Source organism: Mauremys mutica, chromosome 1 (genome assembly GCF_020497125.1).
Source record: "Mauremys mutica isolate MM-2020 ecotype Southern chromosome 1, ASM2049712v1, whole genome shotgun sequence".
Taxonomy (NCBI): Eukaryota; Metazoa; Chordata; order Testudines; family Geoemydidae; genus Mauremys; species Mauremys mutica.
In genome coordinates this window covers 144,687,480-144,708,067 of record NC_059072.1, presented here as the reverse complement: position 1 = coordinate 144,708,067, position 20,588 = coordinate 144,687,480, and the positions used below count along the sequence as shown (strand labels likewise).

The 20,588-nt window shown below is 46.2% G+C and overlaps 1 protein-coding gene across 1 annotated transcript in view; it reads right to left on the bottom strand.

Moving 5' to 3' along the window:
- Positions 1–276: 276 nt before the first annotated feature.
- The window catches only part of LOC123348647 (scavenger receptor cysteine-rich type 1 protein M130-like), a 36,321-nt gene continuing 16,009 nt past the window's right edge, over positions 277–20,588 (bottom strand). The window contains exons 6-17 of the mRNA XM_044986263.1: positions 16,567–16,884; positions 13,250–13,573; positions 11,774–12,079; positions 10,379–10,441; positions 9,978–10,292; positions 9,533–9,568; positions 9,058–9,195; positions 6,400–6,492; positions 5,380–5,463; positions 3,342–3,431; positions 2,653–2,814; positions 277–1,341 (exon numbers count right to left, since the gene is read on the bottom strand). Of these exons, the coding sequence (XP_044842198.1) occupies positions 1,223–1,341; positions 2,653–2,814; positions 3,342–3,431; positions 5,380–5,463; positions 6,400–6,492; positions 9,058–9,195; positions 9,533–9,568; positions 9,978–10,292; positions 10,379–10,441; positions 11,774–12,079; positions 13,250–13,573; positions 16,567–16,884 (2,048 nt within the window). The 3' untranslated portion in view covers positions 277–1,222. The remainder of the gene's footprint in view (positions 1,342–2,652; positions 2,815–3,341; positions 3,432–5,379; positions 5,464–6,399; positions 6,493–9,057; positions 9,196–9,532; positions 9,569–9,977; positions 10,293–10,378; positions 10,442–11,773; positions 12,080–13,249; positions 13,574–16,566; positions 16,885–20,588) is intronic.

Genomic DNA, 20,588 nt, shown 5'->3' with positions numbered 1-20,588 from the left:
GAAGGTGGCACGCGAGCTGATTTTCAGTGGCACTCACACTGCCCAGGTCCTGGCCACCGGTCCGGGGGGCTCTGCATTTTAATTTAATTTTAAATGAAGCATCTTAAACATTTTTAAAACCTTATTTACTTTACATACAAGAATAGTTTAGTTATATATTATAGACTTATAGAAAGAGGCCTTCTAAAAACGTTAAAATGTATTACTGGCACATGAAACCTTAAATTAGAGTGACTAAATCAAGACTCGGCACACCACTTCTAAAAGGTTGCCGACCTCTGCTCTAGACCCAACTCCCACAGGATCACAAATCACCTGTACCCTCTTTCTGTTTCACTTGAAAATGACCTTCTAAAACCTGCCTTCACTAATTTATGACCTGCTATGAACTTACAATAAAACCACAAATAACCCTCCATAAGAATTCATATGCTCTTTCCCCAGGGGGAAGGATGGAGAATGAACCACATGTGATGGAAGAAAATCATGTCACTTAATGCACCTCTTTAAGATGCTCTGGTGCTACAATGATGGGCGTAGTATAAGAATTTGTAGGGCAGAGAAGAGGTTAGGAGCCTCTTTTCACTAATTATGTATGTGCATGCGCGTATTAAGGTACCTGTAAATAACTTCCCATTTATCCTCCTGGATTTCAGAGGAGAGTCTGGATTGGTGGTTAAGGCCCTCTCTGGTGTTAAGAATATTTTGTTTTCGGGTTTCTCACTGTTACCACATTCCTGATAGAACATTCACTCTCAGTGCAGTGCCCCATCCTGGAGCCGGTGATACCAGAGAAGTGACATTTTAACATTATTACTTTTTGGTGATTCAGTCTCCATCTCTCTCCCTGTTGGTCCCCATGGAGCCACCCAACAGACCTCATGAGAAAAACATCAACCCTGGAACAGATCTTCAAAAAGCGTTTAATAAGAAAAAGCAAATATTCACAATGAAGAAATGTTAGGAACACAAAAGCAGGGAAGTTCGAGACTGTCTGATCAATGGGAAGTTACAGGGGACAATCACAGTCCCATCTCAATCATACTTACATTTCTTGCATCTAAACAAACTGCAATAAAAAAAAGCTGATTCAAGTAGTTCCCAGGCAGAGATTTTCTCTGATACCCCCATAGGTGAATGAACATTTGGGACAGGAAGAGTCTAACCATACAGCATTTACATCCTCACAGGATATTTGATCTGAACCCAGCCGTTCTTATATTCATGTCCCAGAGGCACCATCATCAACATCATCATAACCCGCATCAGGAGGAGGTGGGGACAGAGCATCCCTCTCAGCCCCAGAGGCCCGTTCACTTCTTAGTGAGTGCAGTCTCCAGCCTGAAAATAGCAAGGAGGTCACATTACAGTCAATGTATCCATTCTCTACCCATGTGCACTCACATAATGGATGGGCAACATACAGTATGGGCTGTGAATCAGCCCCCGCCCACAGTTTCCCTGAGTGGGCCTCTGACACGTTTAATCCATTATCTCTTTCTGTTCTTCAAAGAAAACATGTGGGAGCAGATTCTCTCTGTGTTGAGACCTCCCTGGTGCAGGAGAAGTGTGGGGATGGCAGTGAGCAGACAACTCCCTGATAGGCCACTGGGAGCTGTTGTAACTCCTGACCGCTGGTATAGTCCCTAAGGGACCACATGTCAGCAGAGACCTGGTGGCTGGAGTAGGGTGGGGGCCCTAGCCTGTGGGACATGCCTGGACCTCCTAGATCTCACCTGCCCACACAATGCTTGTTTGCCATCAAGACCAAAGAAATGCACATTTCATCTCTGGGCCCCAGGTCTGATTCTATCCTAAAAGGGACATTTACATATAAAAGAGAGTGATTTCAAACCTGAAGCTGGGCCAGTAACCAACCCCACAGCAGGGCCCTGCTCTTCCCATTACCATCCAGGGCACTGACACCTGGTTTGGGGAAAGAAACTTTGGCCCTGATCCTGCCAATAGTCACATATAACTTTGCTGATTTGGACAGTCCCACTAAAGTCAGTGAGACTATTCACGTGAGTAGTGAAAGATGGGATCTAGTATTTGTAGGATCAAGGATCTTATCTAGGAAATCTTCTCTTTCTTGGTTTAAATCCATTTAACTCTGCTTAGTAAAGGTTAGGGTGGGCATGCACCTAGCAGTTTACCAATAACTGTATTGCAGTGCACTGACAGTGACCTCTAGTGGCCAGTAAAGGCTCTTCCAGGTGAGTTGCCAACAAAAGAGGTCCCAATACACAGGCCCAACAATCCCATCTGGAATTCCAATCTCAAACGTGTCGGCTCACAAAGACCGGGAAAGGAGACTCCTTTCAGCCATTGCTTTGGCCAAGGTCTCTTCCTTGCTGCATAACCCACATTCCCAACTGGAGACTGTTCCTGTGGATCAATCACCGGGAAACACAGACCTTTCCAGCATTTCCAACCTCAAGTGTTCAGAAATGAGGGGTCAGGCCTCAAATATCTTGAGTTTGGCCTACAAATAATGAGATTTAAACAATTTTTTGGTGCATTTCTCAGTTTTGTCTTGTGGTTTCTGAGGCTTTAGGTTAAAGTCCAGAAACTGAAACTTTTAGAAAAACAAATATCATGGGACTAATGAAAAAATTGTGACAATTGGCAACACTGCATTTCCTCACTCACCAGTCTGATCATCTCTGTTCCTGTCGCTGTCCCCATGGGCCACAGTGACTTCCTGGGCACTCGGTCCAGAAGCAGGGTCATCTTCAGTGTAAGAAACTTCTCTGGCATCTCTGGCATCATCATAACCATCCCATGGGGCACCTCCAGACCGGGCAGGGACCTCTTAATAGAGAAATAAACTATATGTCAGGTGTGAAGAATGAGGGATTTATGTATATTATTTATTATGAATGTAATATACACCTCAGTTTACCTGTTTGATATTATCCTGCCAGACTGCATAGAGTTTAGAGTGCAAGGGACTATTTCATCAGGCCCTGGCAACTGGAAGACATCTAACTTGTCTAAGTAACTTTTAACTTGTTCCCTATTTTTAGCCTCTCATCCTACCTCATTTTCACTGGCATTTACTATGTTAAATTTGTATAATGTTGTCTTGTTACCCTTTATGTCTCCAGTTAGTTTAATCTCGTTTTGAGCCTCAGACTTTCAAATTTTGCCCCTACATACTTGTGTTATTTGAGGGGTACTGTTAATTGTGGAATGCCCATCTCTGGCTCCAACCAGGCTAGTCTGGTTAATTCTTCCCAGCCCTGAGCTCAGGATCAAAGGGCAGATTAGAAAATGAAGGGGGGTGGAGCAGCAGTAGCCATGGAGTAATGTTTTCAGGAGATGGATTCACTGCTCACCTTGACCATCTGGAGTCTGGGGGATGTCGCTTGATGCAGGTTCCTCCACATTATTGTAATCCAACTGAGAACCACCAAGGAAAGCTCCTTCTGGAACAACAAACAGCACACTCAGCATTTGCTGAACATACTTATTTCTCCAGTAGGTTTTTAGTTTCCCCATTAAAGGCCTGTTGCCTTGGAGTTTGGGCTGTTTATCATGGAGTTTGTAGGAGAAATAACAGGGTGAGCCAGGGTCAGTCATGGACAGTGTATGAAACAGGAATTTTGCAACTTTTAGTTCCTCATAAATAACAAGGGCCCAGCCCTGTCCCACTGTATCCAATAGCAACTTTGTCATGCCCTTCAATAGGATCAAGATCTGTGCTGGTGAGGCACTAACCCTGGACATATTGGAAGATAAAAGCTGACACACCAGACACAACAGTTGTGAATAAAACTGAACTCTATAAAGGCATGCTTTAAAGTCTCTACTCCTGGGGGAATTCTGTGCTCCTGCGAGAGTGCAGAAAAATAGCCCCCCTCAGATTCTCTTTACTTTCTGCAGAAAATGGTTTCTGTGGGGAAGCAATGAGAAACTGCACCAGTTGTCCCCAGCAGAGCCCAGAGAGAGGTAAATAAGTTGTAGGGGGTGTCTGGGGATTCCACAGCAGACCAGGGATGTTAGTCTGAGCTGGGCGGTGGCGGGAGGAGGACAGAGATGGAGTTCCACCTCCCCCTCCCCTACATGGAGCAGCCGGAGCTGGGTCAGATCCACCCCTGGAAACATCCCCTGGCTGCAGAAAACTCTGTACCGTGGTGGGTGTGGGGATTGGAGAGCAGGGAAGGTCTAGATGCAGGAGATGAAGCTTGCTGGGGTTGGGGTTCTGGGTGGGTGGGGATGAGATTTAGTGGGGGGGATGGGCAGATGGGGGGATGGGAGGACAGGGGGAGCAGCTCCCTGTACAGTGACCCCTCCCCCCTGCAACCAGAACCCCCTCCAGAGTCCCCCCTGCATCAGGAACCCCTGTACCCAGAACCCCCCAACCAAGCCCCTAAAACCAATTCCACACCTTCCCCAATCTCACCCCCTGCATCAGGAGTCCCCCTCACACAGACCTCACCCAGAATCCCCCACTGAGCCCTCTCTGCACCCAAATCCCCACCCCCTTCAAGCCTCATCCCCTGCACTGGGAGCTCATTGCTTCTTGTCCTACCCACACCTGGACCCTCATCCCACTGAGACCCAACCAGTTGCACCTGGAGCCCCCACCCCAACAAGCCCCACTCCCCCATCACCCAGACCTCCACTCCGCTGAGCCCTAAACATCTTCATTGGGACTCCCCTGCAGAGTCCCATTTCACCTACACTCATAACCCCACACCGAGCCTCTGTGCATCCAGATCACACTGAGACACCCCACCAAGCTGCCTGCACCCAGATTGCGCCACACAGAAACTTGGTACTCTCGAGGGAAGTCTGCACACACAAAAAAAAAATTAATTGTGCTAAGTTCATATTTTATTTCTAAAAATAACACAGTAACACAATAACAAGATAGTCACACCGTTTTCAATTATTTTGGTAATTTATTTCAAAATACTTGTCAGCAAATACTGGTGTGATTATATTGTGTTATTTTGACAAAATATGTAGAATTTTGCAGAATTTTAAAATATTGTATGCAGAATTTTTAACTTTTTGGTGCAGAATTTCCTCAGGAGTAAGTCTCTTACTTTATAAGGGGTAGATTCTGACTTGGGCTACATGCTCATGCTGGAGAGGCAGGGGTCTAAGATCATGGGGCACAGATCAAGGGCTGTTTAGTGATAGATGCCAGCTCTAAATTCAGATTCTTACATGTCCAGTGAATGTTTCTGCGTCCTGTTCTCTTCAGTTTCTACCCTGGGGGAGGGCACCGTGAACCAAGCAGAGAAAGGGTCAGGATTTGATCATACCTTTCCATTAAGAGTTTGGACATAAATCTTTGATGTGGAAATTAAATTCCCCACCTAGATGAGGGTGTCTGTCTTTGTATTCACCCTCCTTCCTTGTTACCTTGTTCTGATGCAGGATCATTTTCCCCATCACTATCCCCGGTGTAATACTGCAGCTTCGCCACTGAATCATCTGAAAAGGAGACTGGAGAGACGGTAAATGGGATGTTATCACAGTGACAGCAAAACTGGCTGATGGGCAATGTATCCAGGTCCTGGAGCGGGATTTACGGTCTTGGTATTTTGCTTCTTCTAGAGAAGATGCTGAATTCACAGCGACTGACGGTGACTTTCCAAGAGAAATAGCCATTTTTTTGTGGTAAATATGACTTTGGGGTGGATAAAATCAGACTGGGAAGATGCTGGGAACAGCCATATTGACCTCATGAGGTGAGGGAGGGCTGAGTGAGCCCTTTAACATGGGATCCTTGACTGCTGCTTGTAGGTTTAATTTGAATCCTTCTCATTAACTGGGGAGCCTGTTTTCGTTCACACTCAGGCTGTAAGAATCTGTTTAGAGGAATGTTTTTCTCCTCCTCCTGAATGTTGCTACTTCATGGCCTGGTCCAGATGACCTCCAGCCATGGACGTGACTCTCGCTTTGTTAAGCAAGATATTTCCCCTCCCCTGCCTTGCTCCCAGAGTAGGCCATGTCCCTCCAAGGGTCAAAGCCTGTTATCTACTCCCGCCATTAGTAAATAGAAGAATATGGATCTCAGAAGTAGCCTCAAGGAGATGCACTGACCATGCTCAGAGAGTCTGACAATGTGCTAAACTGAGAGCAGCATTTTCCCAGTTGATTGACATTGAATCAAAATGGTGTAAACAGACAGGTTTCTGACCCATAACTAGGCTGCAGGATGTACAGATGGGACCGACTGTCCTCAGAATGGGGATAGAAGAGTCTGCTTGGGAGGAAACTCATTCATTTGAGTCCAGTAACTGGCAGGTCCACAGACCCAGCCCCTGTAGCCATCCAGGATGCACAGGGCTGAAGGCTGCAGGGATTTAGCTCTGAGTCAGAGTATTAGGATGGGAAGTGCTTTGGAGATTTGCTGCCTGTTAGGAATGACACACAGACCTGAGCTACCGAACATCTGCTTCTTTCTTATCAGGTTATAATCAATCTCCTCGTACACGGCCTCAGAGAAAGGGTCCAGGGATCTTCTGGAGCCTGAAAACAAAGGGCAGAGTTTGCACAGAGTCAGAAACTAGGGCTGTGAAACCCTATGAAATCATCCAGCCCCTCCCCTTGGGCCCAGTGCAGGACTGGTCCCTACAGCACATTCCCACTGCTCTGTCCAACCTAGATTTGAACGTCCCACGTGACAGGGACTATGGCCCTTTGATGTTTGTTCTATTGGCTATTTCATTGTCATTAAGTTTAGCTTGATATTCAGCCTTTATGGTCTCTTGATAAATTTGTCCTGCAACTCCTAGTACCACACAAAATCATACCTCTTCCATGCTGGTGCTTACACCTATGAGCAAAATAGTACTTATATAAATATATATTTATGTTCTGCCTGGAGATTATCTGGGGAATAATTAGCTACTATTTGTGCAGTGCTTTAACAATGGAAAGCGCTATCTACATGAAGGTTCATCCACACTGCAGTCTGGAGGGGTGATTGCAGCATTGCATGAGTAAACACACCTAAGCTAGCTTTCACTGCTATTGTTAGGCCACCTAGGTTTCACCTACTAGCATGTCAGGCTTCTGTAGTAGATACTGCCTGGCTACAGAGCTTCCCTTCAAGCTCGCTGCTTGTGTACATCATAAGATCTTTTAATACTCTGCCAGATATAGCTGATATTAGCTGAAACAACTTGTTATACACAGTGCCACCTAGTGTCGGAACAGTATAATACAGTTAAGCATTCCTTTAAGTACAGGAATAGTTGTGGCACATTAGAGACTAACAAATTTATTTGATTATAAGCTTTCATGGGCTACAGCTCACTTCATCTGATGCATAGAATGGAACATATAGTAAGGAGATAGATAGATAGATTAGATAGATAGAACATGAAAAGGTGGGAGTTGCCCTTCCAACTAAGAGGCTAATTAATTAAGATGAGCTATTATGAGCAGGGGAAAAAAAACTTTTGTAATGATAATCAAGATGGCCCATTTCAGACAGTTTGACAAGAAGGTGTGAGGATACTTAACATGGGGAAATAGACTCAAGTTGTGTAATGGCTCAGCAGCAAGGGGGAGATCGGATTTCATGGGGAAGGGTTTATTTCATGGTCTGTGACACATTTTTAACAGCTGGGAAACTGGTAGGGCCCTACATATTATAGATCTCAGAAACAATGGCTCTTGATTGTCTGTAATATAAATCAACTCCCTGACTACTTTGATGCAGCAAACAGCAAAATGTCAATTTTTTATGCATTTATTATACGCTGAGCCTTTGGATGGACATTCCCCATCTCTTGGGATATGAATTTGTCCTCATCTAATGCATTTAGGCGGTAAGACTTTTGTAATTGCTTGGAATTCAACCTTCTTAGCCTGGGAGTTCGATCTCCTTACCTAAGCAGTCTTATGGGAATTACTTGCATTTATTAACAGCTTCTAAGCTAGTTTCTTGTTTTTCAAGTTTGGCAAGTTGCTCTGGGTTTTGCTGTCTAATCAGCTCAGATTGCTTTTCTTTTTGAACAGCAATGCATAGGGTGAAATCTATTTTTAATTGTAGCTGCTCTGAAAGATTTCTATCTGTTAACCGAATAACCACTATTAGCCTCAGAGACTAACAAATTTATTTGAGCATAAGCTTTCGTGGGCTACTCAAATACATTTGTTAGTGTCTAAAGTGCCACACATACTCCTGTTCTTTTTGCGGATACAGAGTAACACGGCTGCTACTCTGAAACCTGTCACTACTAGCCTATCTCTGATATTTTCGCATTTTGCTGTTCCAAAAATCACAGTTTTCAGCCAAGGCATGCAGAGCTCTAATAAACCATTCAACATTTTCCCCTAGTCCTTGAATTCTCTGTGAAAACATGCACTTTCATAAACCACATTTCTCTGAGGTATAAAGTATGCATTCAACTTATCCAGAACCCTTTCACGGCTATCTTGATTAAAATCATAGGATTTAAAGTTATGCTCTGCCTGCTTCCTCATAGCATAAATTAAAGGGCATTCTTGTACATTATCAGTTTCCTTACAGAATTTTGTAGCAATTTGAAATCTTGCAAAATGCTGCTTCTAGTCTGTCCATGGTGAAGGTTTATCTAAGCTGAAGTTCTCTGGGGCAATGAAGAGAGGGATTTTGATGAGATCCTGCAACCTCTGTTTTGTTTTGTTTTTCTCTGCAACTTTTTTTGCTGTTCCTTCTCCATGTAACTTCTGTTGCTGTTTTCCTTCTCTTCTTGTTCTCCTCTGGCACTGCTGAACTTTGGACACCATGTCATGTGCACCTTTTACAAATAGGTGGCAGGGCTGCTATTAGCTGGTCAGACTTCCGTACCACTGATGGACCAGCTATAGAGCTTCCTTCCTAGATAGATTCACACCAGATGTGTTCTCTATAAGATCTCTTTAATGCTCTTCATCGCATGGCTGAGGTTAGTTTAAATAAATTGCGACACACAGCACCACCTTGTAGCCGAACAGCATAATACAGTTTAGTCTTCCATTACACTGCCAATGCCCCTCTCCTCAGCTACCGCTTCTCTTGCTATTGCAGAGGCATTTCACACAGTGACAATAATCAGCACCCACCTCTGCGTTGTGCCCTGGCACTTTGCACCTGCACCCCCAAGATGATTAAGACCAGGCAGAGCAGGGCCCCCAGGATAATGCAGATGATCATGGGCACCGTGACTCTCCCACTGTCAGTCAGAGGGCGGCGCGGGGGAGCTGGATGGAAATGAACATACAACAGAGAGAAATTAGCCTGTGAGGGTCGGGGGGTGGGGTGGGGGGGCAGGGAGCTCCCCAGTCACTCATTGCACAGCCCAGACCGCAGGGTAATGGGCTGGGACACAGTCTGTGCACCACAGGCAGCTGTTTGAATCATGGGCCCTGCCCTGTCAACTGGAGTCCTGCTCAGCACCCGGATGTCATTCACCCTCAGATTTCACAGGCCATGGAAAGGAGCTCCTTCCCTCAGGCTGCAGCTTGCAGCTTGAAGCTCCTCCTCTGTGACCAGCACCAGGGAAATTTAACCCTTGATGGAAGGAGACAGATGTTTTACCTGTTCTAGTCAGTGAATCTGTCTTCTCTGTCACACCTGCAAAGGGAAAGGGAGGAGAGTTGGAGCCTGGAGTGGGGGGGGGATGTTTGTTACCAGGAGAAGGGGCCCTCTGAGACTCCTTGGGGTCTCCAGCCGTGACCTGTTCTGATTCCCAGAAACTCCTGCACAGCAGCATAGGATCTGTATGTTAGAGATTTTGGGCCAAACTTAAGTCCCCTGTGCTGAGAACACTAGTAACAAACCAGCACACGGGTCTGTGATGGATGCAGGGGCTGTGTGGGCTGATGCCTAAGCCAGCCTGACCCCACAAATGTCCCACCCAACAGCATCCATGATGCTCCTTCACACAGGAGCTGGGAGGTCTGGTCTGGGACCAAGGAGGCAGTTGGATCCATCCCCTCTGTGAAAATTACAGCATGTAGCAGAAACATCTCCTGTCACTCACCTGAGCAATTTACAGCAGCATCTTCTTTATGGCCACAGTTATTATCACCCCAGGGCTTGGCAGGGCAGTCCCAGAGAGATGACTCTGTCCCTCTGCAGTTCAACATCTCCATCCAGATGGGACCAGTCCCCTCGCCAAATGCAGCCTTGCCCGGGGCAGATACAGCAGATCCACAGCCCAGTTGTTTACACACAACATTAGCATCTGCCATGTCCCAAGAGTCATCACAAACTGTTCCCCAGGAGCCACGGTACCAAACCTCCACTCTTCCTGAGCATCCGTCCTCTCCTCCCACGACACGTAACTTCTCCTGGTCTGGAAATGCAGAAACCTCACATGTTACTGGAACAGCTGGGAAAGTCCTTAGGGACCAAGAGTGAGACAGTGAGAAGCAGAGATACCTGTGCAGCTTGTAGAGTTCGGGCATTCAGCAAACAGGGTCTGAGATGGTTTTTCTTTTATTCCTATGGATTGAAAATTAATGACATAGACTGAGAAGCATGTGGGATGTAGGAGAAAGTAGGGTTATCGGTATATTAAACCTCTAAATTACAGCAATTTCATAAGCTTAAATCTAAATTCCAAGGAGGAGGTAGCGGGAACACTGATAGACACAGAGAACAAAGAGAGAGCAAGAAGATTAGGCAAGTGCTTAGGGAAATGCAGCAAAGTACGGGATGGAACAAACCTTGACTGCTGACTAGAGGGTCCCTGAGCCAGAACCCAGAGTAGAGCGGGGGCCTGGTTTCCCCAACCAGCCACTGGAGAAGTGGCACCATAGGAAGACTGGTTGAGCCTGTTTGGGAGAAGAGACTCCCCCCGCCCAGAAGTGCAAACCACAATAGTGACCTAGCTGGAGGGTTGAGTCACGAAGAGACCACAGCGGCTCCTGGATCAAGAGAGCAGCTGCAGACAGAAAGACAGAGATAGAGGGATGGTTTGCAACCATGGGGAGAGGCATTGACCTGGCGAGCTAGTCCCCAGAACAACCAGGAGGAGGCTCCATACTGCGGTGACTAGAGCACCCCCATCATACCTACACACAGACATACTTTTGGGGAATTCTGATCCTGACCCAGATTTCACAGGTAGGGTTTCAGGAATCAGCACCTGCAGCAGAGCAGTCTCCAGGCAACCTAACAAGTGCAGCTGGCCTGTAGTAGGCTGCCTGATTTGTGGGAAAGGTCTGCAGTGCTCTTGAGTCCAGTGGCCACAGCAGCCACTCAGCGACTGCTCAAAGCATTTCCCACAGCTGCAATACCTCGTGCTCCTGCCTTGTTCCCAGCCTTGCTCTTGCTTTGACCCCAGACTTATCCCGCCCTTGCCTTGCTCCAGGTAACCCGATCCTGACTCTTGCCTCTGATTCCTGACTTCTGACTTTGGCTCTGACCCCTGGCTCTGAGTTCTGAATACCAGCTCCTGCTTTACCCACTGTACCTGACTCCTGCTCCAATCACTCACCACAACTGCCTATGTCCTGCTCACTGACATTGGGCCCATCTCTGATTGTTTAGCCCAAAAGGATAACCACAGAGATTCCCAAATGATGCTAGCTAATGGGAGGCATTTGTGGGCACTGTGTAACACAGCTTGTATAAAGAACTAATTCCCCTGTTGTTTTCCATGGGCCTCATTCTCATTCCTAGACTGGACAATGAAAATATGTCTGTGTCACTGCTGAGAATGTAAAACTGTCTATTCTGAAAAGTAAATACATGCAAAATTTCTATAACTTCCTTTCAATGAGTTAAACACGTAGAAGGTGCATGGATGTGCACAGACAGTTTCAGAATTACCATTGCAAGAAATATGGGTCTCTTCTGCACGGTTATTACAGGACTGCTGTTTCCACTGCCCTGATGGGCATTGCCAGAGGGAGTTGTGCTGCTCACTGCATGCAACATGGTCCAGCCACGTGGGACCAGAACCTGCTCCATATTCAAAGTCGCTTGCAATCTGCCCTCCATCCCCACAGTTCAGCTGTTTGCAGACAATTGCTGCGGTGACTCGAGACATCTGATTGGAGCAAATACTGCCCCACGTCCCATTGTAGAAAACCTCCAGCCGCCCAGCACAGTCACTGTCGCTCACCAGCCTCAGATCTGTGAACTCTAGAAGGAAATGCACAAAAAGGGAATTTAAATCGTCTGATTCTGAAATGAACTGGGGTGTTGTAGCAGAGTGGATCCTGCTCCTGCTGAGAAGGGGTTTAAAAAGTGGCCTGACAGGGCTTGAGAGCGGTGGCTCTCAAGGCTTAGCTGATTAGGGAAGTGGCTGCAGCTGGGGGCCACGCCCCAAACTGAGAAACAGGGCCTTATAAGAAGGCAGGAAAGCCAGGAGCCAGACAGTCTCTCTCTGGCTATAGAAAGAGATGGGCCTGGCTGCTTAGGAGCCGAGACAAGGTACCTAGGGTGAAGCAGGGCTGGGGACAGGCTAAGGAGCTGGGGAGCTCTGGCCTGGAAAGCCCCAGGCTGCGGCCTAGTAGAGGGCTAAGAGGTACTGGGGGTTGCAGGGGGCAACCTGGGGACAGGCAAGGCAGCAGGTCCAAACCCCCTTTACCGATGATGAGTACTGGATACTGCAGTCTGCCCCAGCGAATGGGGGCTAGATAGAGACTGGGCAGTAGCCACTACTGAGGTGAGGTGGGGATAGTGGGGTGGGGGTTCCCCAAGGAGGGGAGACCCTAAGAGAAAGGGGTTATTGCTGAGGGCAGCACCCCATGTAAGAGGGCACCGGGGTCCAGGGAGGCACTCGGGGCCAATAGTAAACAGTTGGATCACTGGCCTGCAGAGGGTGCTTTGGATGCTGGAGAGAGCTAATTCCCCAGAGCAACCAGCAGGAGGCGCCGCAGGGGTGAGTCTGACTTGTTACAGGTGTAAAGAGTGAAATCCCAGAGATTGCTAACAATCCTGTGCATTATTTTGCAGACACAAGTGCCAGAGACAATCACTCCAAGAATCAGAGACTCTTCTGGACACCACAGGCCCATTAGAAATACAATAGTCACCTCTGAAAAGTCACCGGTTCCCAGTAGTTACACACACCGATACCTGCAATACAGCAGTGACTGCCCTCTCAACACTAGGGAAATGCTTCAATATCTCCAATACTCCTGGGTGGGAACTGATGGGAAATGGTGACTTTTTAATCATGATCCCTGTAGGTAGGTAGGAGAGACAGCAAGAGAGAGTCTAAATCTTTCTCAGCTTTCTCCTCAAATATCTTCCCTCTTCATTAAATAGCCTGGTAACTAGGTTCACAAGAGCATTCACAGACCAGACCTGAGCAGAGAACTCCCGCATCCTCTTTGTGTCTGCAGTTGTGCTGGCCCCAGCCCCTGGAAGGACACGACCAGAGATCAGATTCTTTCCCAGAGCAGTTCACATCATCCAGCCAGAACTGCCCTGATCCTTGCCCATAATGAGCAGAGACAGTAGCATTGATGGCATGTCCACATCCCAGTTGTTTGCAAACGACATTGGAGTCTGATAGATCCCAGAAATCATCACAGACTGTCCCCCAGCTGCCATGGTAATAAATCTCCACTCTCCCGGCGCAGCGACCTGTCCCATTCACCAGTCTGATCCGCCTGCTCCCTGCAGGGATGAATCCCAATTGTTAATATGCAGTATAATAATAGCTAAACAGCTTCCAGGCAAATTAATGATGCAATGGCTGAGATACTGAAATACTTTTAAAAATCTGTCTTTGCAAGAAACACAGAAAAGAAAAGAAGGCTGTAATGTAAGGAAATGAGGAAGATTTTTAGAGAGCAGCTTTGATAAACACCAAGTGAGTGTAAAGGCCTAATTCTGAACTCCTTACTCATCTGAGTAACCCTTGTGGGTAGGGACTTACCAAATTCAGGTTCCATTTTGGTCAATTCCATGGTCATAGGATTTTAAAAATCATACAATTCATTATTTCAGCTATTTAAATCTGAATTTCACAGTGTTGTAATTACAGGGATCCTGACCCAAAAAGGAGTTGGGGGGGTTGCAAGATTATTGTAGGGGAGGGGAGGGTCGGGGGGGGGCGGTTGCGATACTGCTACTCTTACTTTTGCACTGCTGCTGGCTGGGAGTCCAACTTTGAAGGCAGAGCCACTGCGAGCAGCAGCACAGAAGTAAGGATGTTATGGTACAGTATTGTCACCCTTACTTCTGCACTGCTGCCTGCAGAGCTGAGCCCTCAGTCAGCAGCCACCACTCTCCAGCCACCCAGCTTTGAAGGCAGCAGCACAGAAGTAATGGTGGTATGGTATTGCCACCCTTACTTCTGCACTGCTACTGGCGGAGGACTGCCTTCAGATCTGGGCAAACGGCCAACAGCTGCCACTCTGTGGCTGCTCAGCTCTGAAGGCAGCACAGAAATAAGGGTGGTGATACCCCCTCAAAAAAAAATAACCTTGTGACACCCCCCCCACCCGCAACTCCTTTTTGGTTCAGGACCCCCAATTTGAAAAACGCTGGTCTCCCCCATGAAAGCTGTATAGTATTGGGTAAACACACCCAAAAAACCAGATTTTACAGGAGGAGATCAGATTTCACAGGCCATAACATATTTTTCATAGCCGTGACTTTGGTAGGGCCCATCTTATGGGTAAGAGGAACTAGTGAGACTAAGGGTATGCAGAATTGCCCCTTACTGGAAAGTCTGAATATTTTCAAACTGTTCTTAAAGGATAAGCATCAAGTTGTTCAAGGAATTATTAGACAATAAATTTAACAAAAAACAAATAGTCTTAAATTGTTATAGAACTGGGTAGACACCAGAGGATTAGAGAAAGCAGACATGGTAGCAATTTATTTCAGAAATATAGGGAAAGAAAGGCAATTGGATCCATGTGTCTACAATAAAGTCCCAGACACTTAGGGCCCAATTCTACCCTGCTGAAATCAACTGTGAAGCTCCCACTGACACAATTGGAGCAGGAATGGACCCTTAATGTGCCTTAGTTACCCTGCAGTTGCAATGGGCATGAAAAATGATTTCAGTGCAGTAACACAGAGTGCATGATATAGGGATATGTTACTTGAAGGATACCATGGACACCAGTGTTATGGTCCTATGTTTACTTTTACTGTGGAGTCTTAAAATAAATAATATACCATCAAAAAGAATAATAGAATTATCTTGTACAATAGTCATCTACAAGCAAGAACAATGAAAAAATCCCATCACAGATTCTTTTCCCTCCTTTTAAACGAAGGAAAATTGCAGAGTTATAAGATTAGGACTTAACAATGTCACATTAAAACAGCAACTTTGATGTATTTCCTAAGTAACAGAGGGTTAGAGCCACAAAGGTACTTAGATACCTACCTGCCTCTTTATAAATACATAATATATAAATCGTTACATATTTATTGAAACAGGGAATTGACCTTCCCCCATTCCAGACACGTGCTGTGGCCACCAGGCTAGAGTCACTCTCTTACTTTTTCTCTGATTCAGTGACCAATTATTTGTAGAAAGTGGAACATTTCCAGCAGGAGAGACCCACCCCAGCATACCCTATAATCTATAGTAACTAGAGCACTCATCTGAGTTCACATCCCTGCTCCAAATCAGGCAGAGCAGGGACTGAACATGGATTTCCCGCATCCCAGCTCAGTGCTTTAACCACTGGGTTATGGATAAAATGGGGAGATGAGAGAGCTGACCTGGCTTACATGCCTAGCTCCAGGAGTGAGTTTGTGGCTGAGAGTCCTGAGCAGAGACAGGTGACTACCTCTGACCTGTGTGTCAGGGGCCTGAGGCTTAGATCAATGGCAGTTAGGCATCTAAATAACTTTGTGTATCTACGTCCTGCTCCCTTCCTTGGCATTTCACTGCTGGAAAGTTTAGGTGGTTCCCTCTTCAGCTTGCAGGCTTCTGAGGTGTCTAACTCTCCCCACGCATTGTACAGGGAGCTGGGCGTGTGACTCAGAGCTGAGGATCTCATTGGGTGGCAAGACACCTAGGAGTCAGGCCTTGCAACACCCAAGTCCCTTCGGGTATCTAGCCAAGAACCATTATCCATGGCACTCTTGGTCAAAACAGGTTACATGTGACTTCCTTTTCTTACTAATGTTTTCTGATCCAAGACAGCACAATTGTTAAGACTTTAACATAAATAAGCCACTATATACACTAGAACTGCTCGGGAAATTCATTCTTATTTCCCACAAAATATTTAGATGACCATGAATATTTTTTTTCTCTTCTGCAACTAAATTTGGATTCTTCAACAAAAATCTGAACATTTTCAATAGAAACAGACATTCTGTGCAAATCAGTTATCTTATTGTGAAGATTTTTCATCAACATTTTTTTTATCAGCTCCAATACATAAAAATAGATGAGAGAGAGAGAGACAGGACGGGGGGAGGTTGCTGCATTTTATTAACCCTATAATGTGGCTATGCTTTTTCTGTATATAGTGTGATATTTTTACTATAAATGGGTCACAGTTTGAACCTCAGATCCACATCATTTCAAGGACTGCTGAGATCTCAGCACAAGGTGGGGTGGAGGCAGGCCCTGGGTGGGTCATGTTCCCATTGAACAAGGACAGGAGATTTATAAGATTTTCACACTAAGTCACCTGAACAAACGACACCGACGTCCTCAGCAATTCCTGCCTGGGCTGTCTCAGACATGGAGTTGTCACAGAGAGTCAGACGAGTCTCATTTCCTGCACACTGGACCCTTCTCAGCCCCACAGGGCCCGTTCCTCGCTCAGACTTAGGAGGGTTATAAGCTTTCTCAGCGACTCCGCACTGGAGCTGCCTACACACCACACTGGCATCGTTCATGTCCCACTGATCATCCAACACCCTGCTCCATACACCATGGAGGGAAATCTCGACTCTGCCATCACACTGGCTCTCTCCATTCAACAGCCTGAGCGACTCAGAACGACCTGGGCTCAGAGAGACAGGAAATACACTGAATAAAACTCCCCACTGGTACTGCATTAGAAATAATAATGCACAGGTGTGATGTGAAACACAGGTTCTGTGGCAAGTGAAAGGTAATCCTCACTGCTGTGCAGTGATACAGGGAACAACCTATTTCAAGGGCTCCATTTATCTCTCTACTCAGAAATGCAGGGGGTGATGGTGGGGAAGGCTTCCCCAGCTCTGAGGCCAGATCCTGTGTGGAGCTGGGCCCCTCCTGTACGAGTGCTCTTACTTCTCTCTGGAGTTAATGTGAATGGAAGGTGCTCAGGAACACCTGGCAGATCAGGTCCCTGGTTACCAAAGTGCCCAGTGCAAAAGGCCTCCGTGCTCACACAATGCACTGATATTGGCAGCACTGTCAGATAGCTGTGATTTACAACAGGAGTCTGGGTATTGGCCTGCTTCACTGCTACAATTCCCAGATCCAGACTGCCAGGACATGTGGCTCCTTTAAAGAAAACCCTGCCCTGTTTTCACTGTTCAATGCACATGGGTGACCTGTGATCACCGCCTCAGCTCCAAACTCATAAGGAGCTAATATAAAAAAGGCTTTTCTGCATTCAGCAGGGTTTTTCCAGGCCAGGTCTGCAACTCTGAACACTTGAGTTTCCTTTTCCATGAACTCTAGCTATTGGCTTGGCTGGAGATGATGCTTGGAGGGGTGCGTGACCTCTGGTCAATGAGGAAGATGGAGCCATTTTTTCTTAAACATATATGTATAGATATATATTTCATTTTAAAAGTTTGTCCACCGTGAGCATATAAAGTTGTTGAAGTTCCTTGTGGGAGAAGCAAAAACCCTTTCATGTGTTTACTGCCATTGGAGATTTTTTTATACAGTGTATACAGCACCTTGCATTTCAAAGGAGCCAATGTGCTCCCAAAACATGATTTGTAAACCAGTTAAAACTTCCTAAATAAATATACATAGACAGGTCGGTAGTGATTCATAGAGGCAGGATGGGCTTAACGGTGCACATAAGACAGGGAGTCAACTACTCTTTTCTATTAAAGTTACATAGAATCATAGAATATCAGGGTTAGAAGGGACCTCAGGAGGTCATCTAGTCCCACCCCCTGCTCAAAGTAGGACCAACCCCAACTAAATCATCCCAGCCAGGGCTTTGTCAAGCCTGACCTTAAAAACCTCTAAGGAAGGAGATTCCACCACCTCCCTAGGGAACCCATTCCAGTGCTTCACCACCCTCTGAGTGAAAAAGTGTTTCCTAATATCCCACCTAGACCTCCCCCACTGCAACTTGAAACCACTACTCCTTGTTCTGTCATCTGCCAGCACTGAAATCAGCCGAGCTCTGTTCACTTTGGAACCCCCGTTTGGGTAATTGAAGGCTGCTATCAAATCCCACCTCACTCTTCTCTTCTGCAGACTAAGTTACGTATGGTCTGATTCTCCCACTAAGGCTCCTTTACACTGAGTAGCTGGGGTTAGTGAGAATCAGACCCAGTGTACTCTCCCCTCACTTACAGCACAGAATCTCTGGCTCAATGTGACCCACGTGCTTCGCACTGCAGCATTTGACTTTGTTTCTCTGACAGGAAGGGAAATATGCAGTGGGGAGGGGACATGGATTGTAGCTGGATACTCCGGGCCTCTGTTACATTGTGGGCAACCAACCTGGCAGGTCACACCCTAGTCACCCTCTGAGGGCAGAGGCAATAGAGTGCAATAGGAGAAGGGTTAAAATAGTGGAATTAAAGGGCTTGTCCGCACTTGAAAGGCTACAGTAGCACACCTGCAGTGCTGCAACTACACCCTTGTAGTCCTTCAGTGTAGACACTACCTAGGCCAACGGCAGGGGTTCTTCCATCGCTGGTGTTAATCCACTTTCCCAAGAGGCAGTAGCTAGGTTTATGGAAGAATTCTTTTTTCAACCTAGTGCTCTCTATACCGAGGGTTAGGTCGGCTTACCTATATCACTCAGAGGAGTGGATTTTTCATACCCCTGAGCGATGTAGCTTGGTCAACCTAATTTTTTTATATCAAATGTAGCCCTGTGGACTCAGCGGCTGATAGATGAAGGACTGAGAGATCTGTCTGCTGTGAGGGCTTCTTCCAATCCCCGTACCACATTGAATACAGGCTACAGATTTCTGTTTCACCAGCAACTGAGAGCCAATGAGCTCTTAGCTCAAGGGCTGGAGCGCTGCTAGCTGCCGAGATCCCCAGACTGGTTGGTTGCTGACCAAGTTCTGAAGTGTTTGAAATGACTGAGGTACTGCCATTTATCAAACTCAAAAGAATCCAGGTGACACACACTACATGTTATGACAGCACTGGAAAGACTGAGAAATCATCTCCGAGAGAAGATCAGTGGGGAATGTGTTTTGATGTGTGTGCTGAAGTACAGAACATGTTAAGTTGAAACCTTATATTTGAATGTTTGTAACAACAAAAGGGGGAAAGGCTGTGTAAGGAAAACCAGTAGATTTACTGTCTAATAGATTTTTTTAAAAGTTATTCATGGTATTCCAAATACTATTTACAATGTTTTCGGTGTGCATTAAATGTTTGTTTTACTAAGGTGATGTCTGTACTACAGGTGCTACAGTGACACAGCTACAGCATTCCACCTATGACACTGTATCACTGTACTGTAGATGCTTCTTGGAGTGACAGAAGGGGCTTTACTATTGCTGTAGGTAATCCACCTCTCTGAGTGGTGTTAGCTAGGTCAATGGAAGAATTCTTCTATTGTTGTCTACACTGGGGGTTAGGTTGGCACAGCTACAATGCTCAGGGATGTGAAGCCTATGGATCCAATTGATTAAGGCTGGTCAGTGCCTAAATCCTTTTAGAAAATGAGTTAGGCTCCTAAATCAGGGCAGAAATGCCTAAATACCTTTAAAAATTTGGGCCTATGCCACTATGGGTAGCTCTCAGATAACTTGCCATCTACCAGCCACTGTTGTTCTCCAATGTGGCATGAGGCAGTTTTTGAAGTTGGATGAGGGAAAATCTTTGGAGAAGCCTGCAGGAAAAAGGACCCCTGCAGTATTTGTGTTGCATTGTAGAGGAGGATCTTCGTCAAAGCACCAGCTGCTCTCACTAAGAGCAGGATCTTTCTGAAAGTTCCCAGCTAGCTCAGGCGCCAAGCTCTGGAGCCATCTGAAGTTTCCTGAAAACGGGATCTTTTGCAAAGAAATGACTATTTTCCTGAAGTGTTGTGGGGAATTAATGATCTATCAACCTACACACCCACTGAGCAAGCTCTGCAGCTGAGGGCTGCAGCCCACCAGCACACAACTGGGATGGCAAGTGGGGGCATTTTGGACAGGAACACCAGGGCAAACACCTAATTTTCCAGAGTGAAATGGGATTCTAAAGGCCCCACAGCTTGGATGAGATTTCTGTGTATAGGTTGCTTCTGCAACACCAACTTCAACCTGACGAAGTGCTGAGTCAGACCTGCTAGGACTGAGGGAATCTGTGAATCACAAACCCCAGTTTTATAGCACAGAGCCATTCTCTCTGGTTCACTCTGTCATAGTGCTAGGATCCATCTTACCATCCCTCACTGCACCCAGAGGAGTCTCTGATCTGGGAAACTTAAGCAAAGAGAGCAACATTCCAATACCCCTACTTACCTTGAGTACAGTAGTCAATGGGACTGCTCATGATGATCCTAAACTGGGCAGTACACTG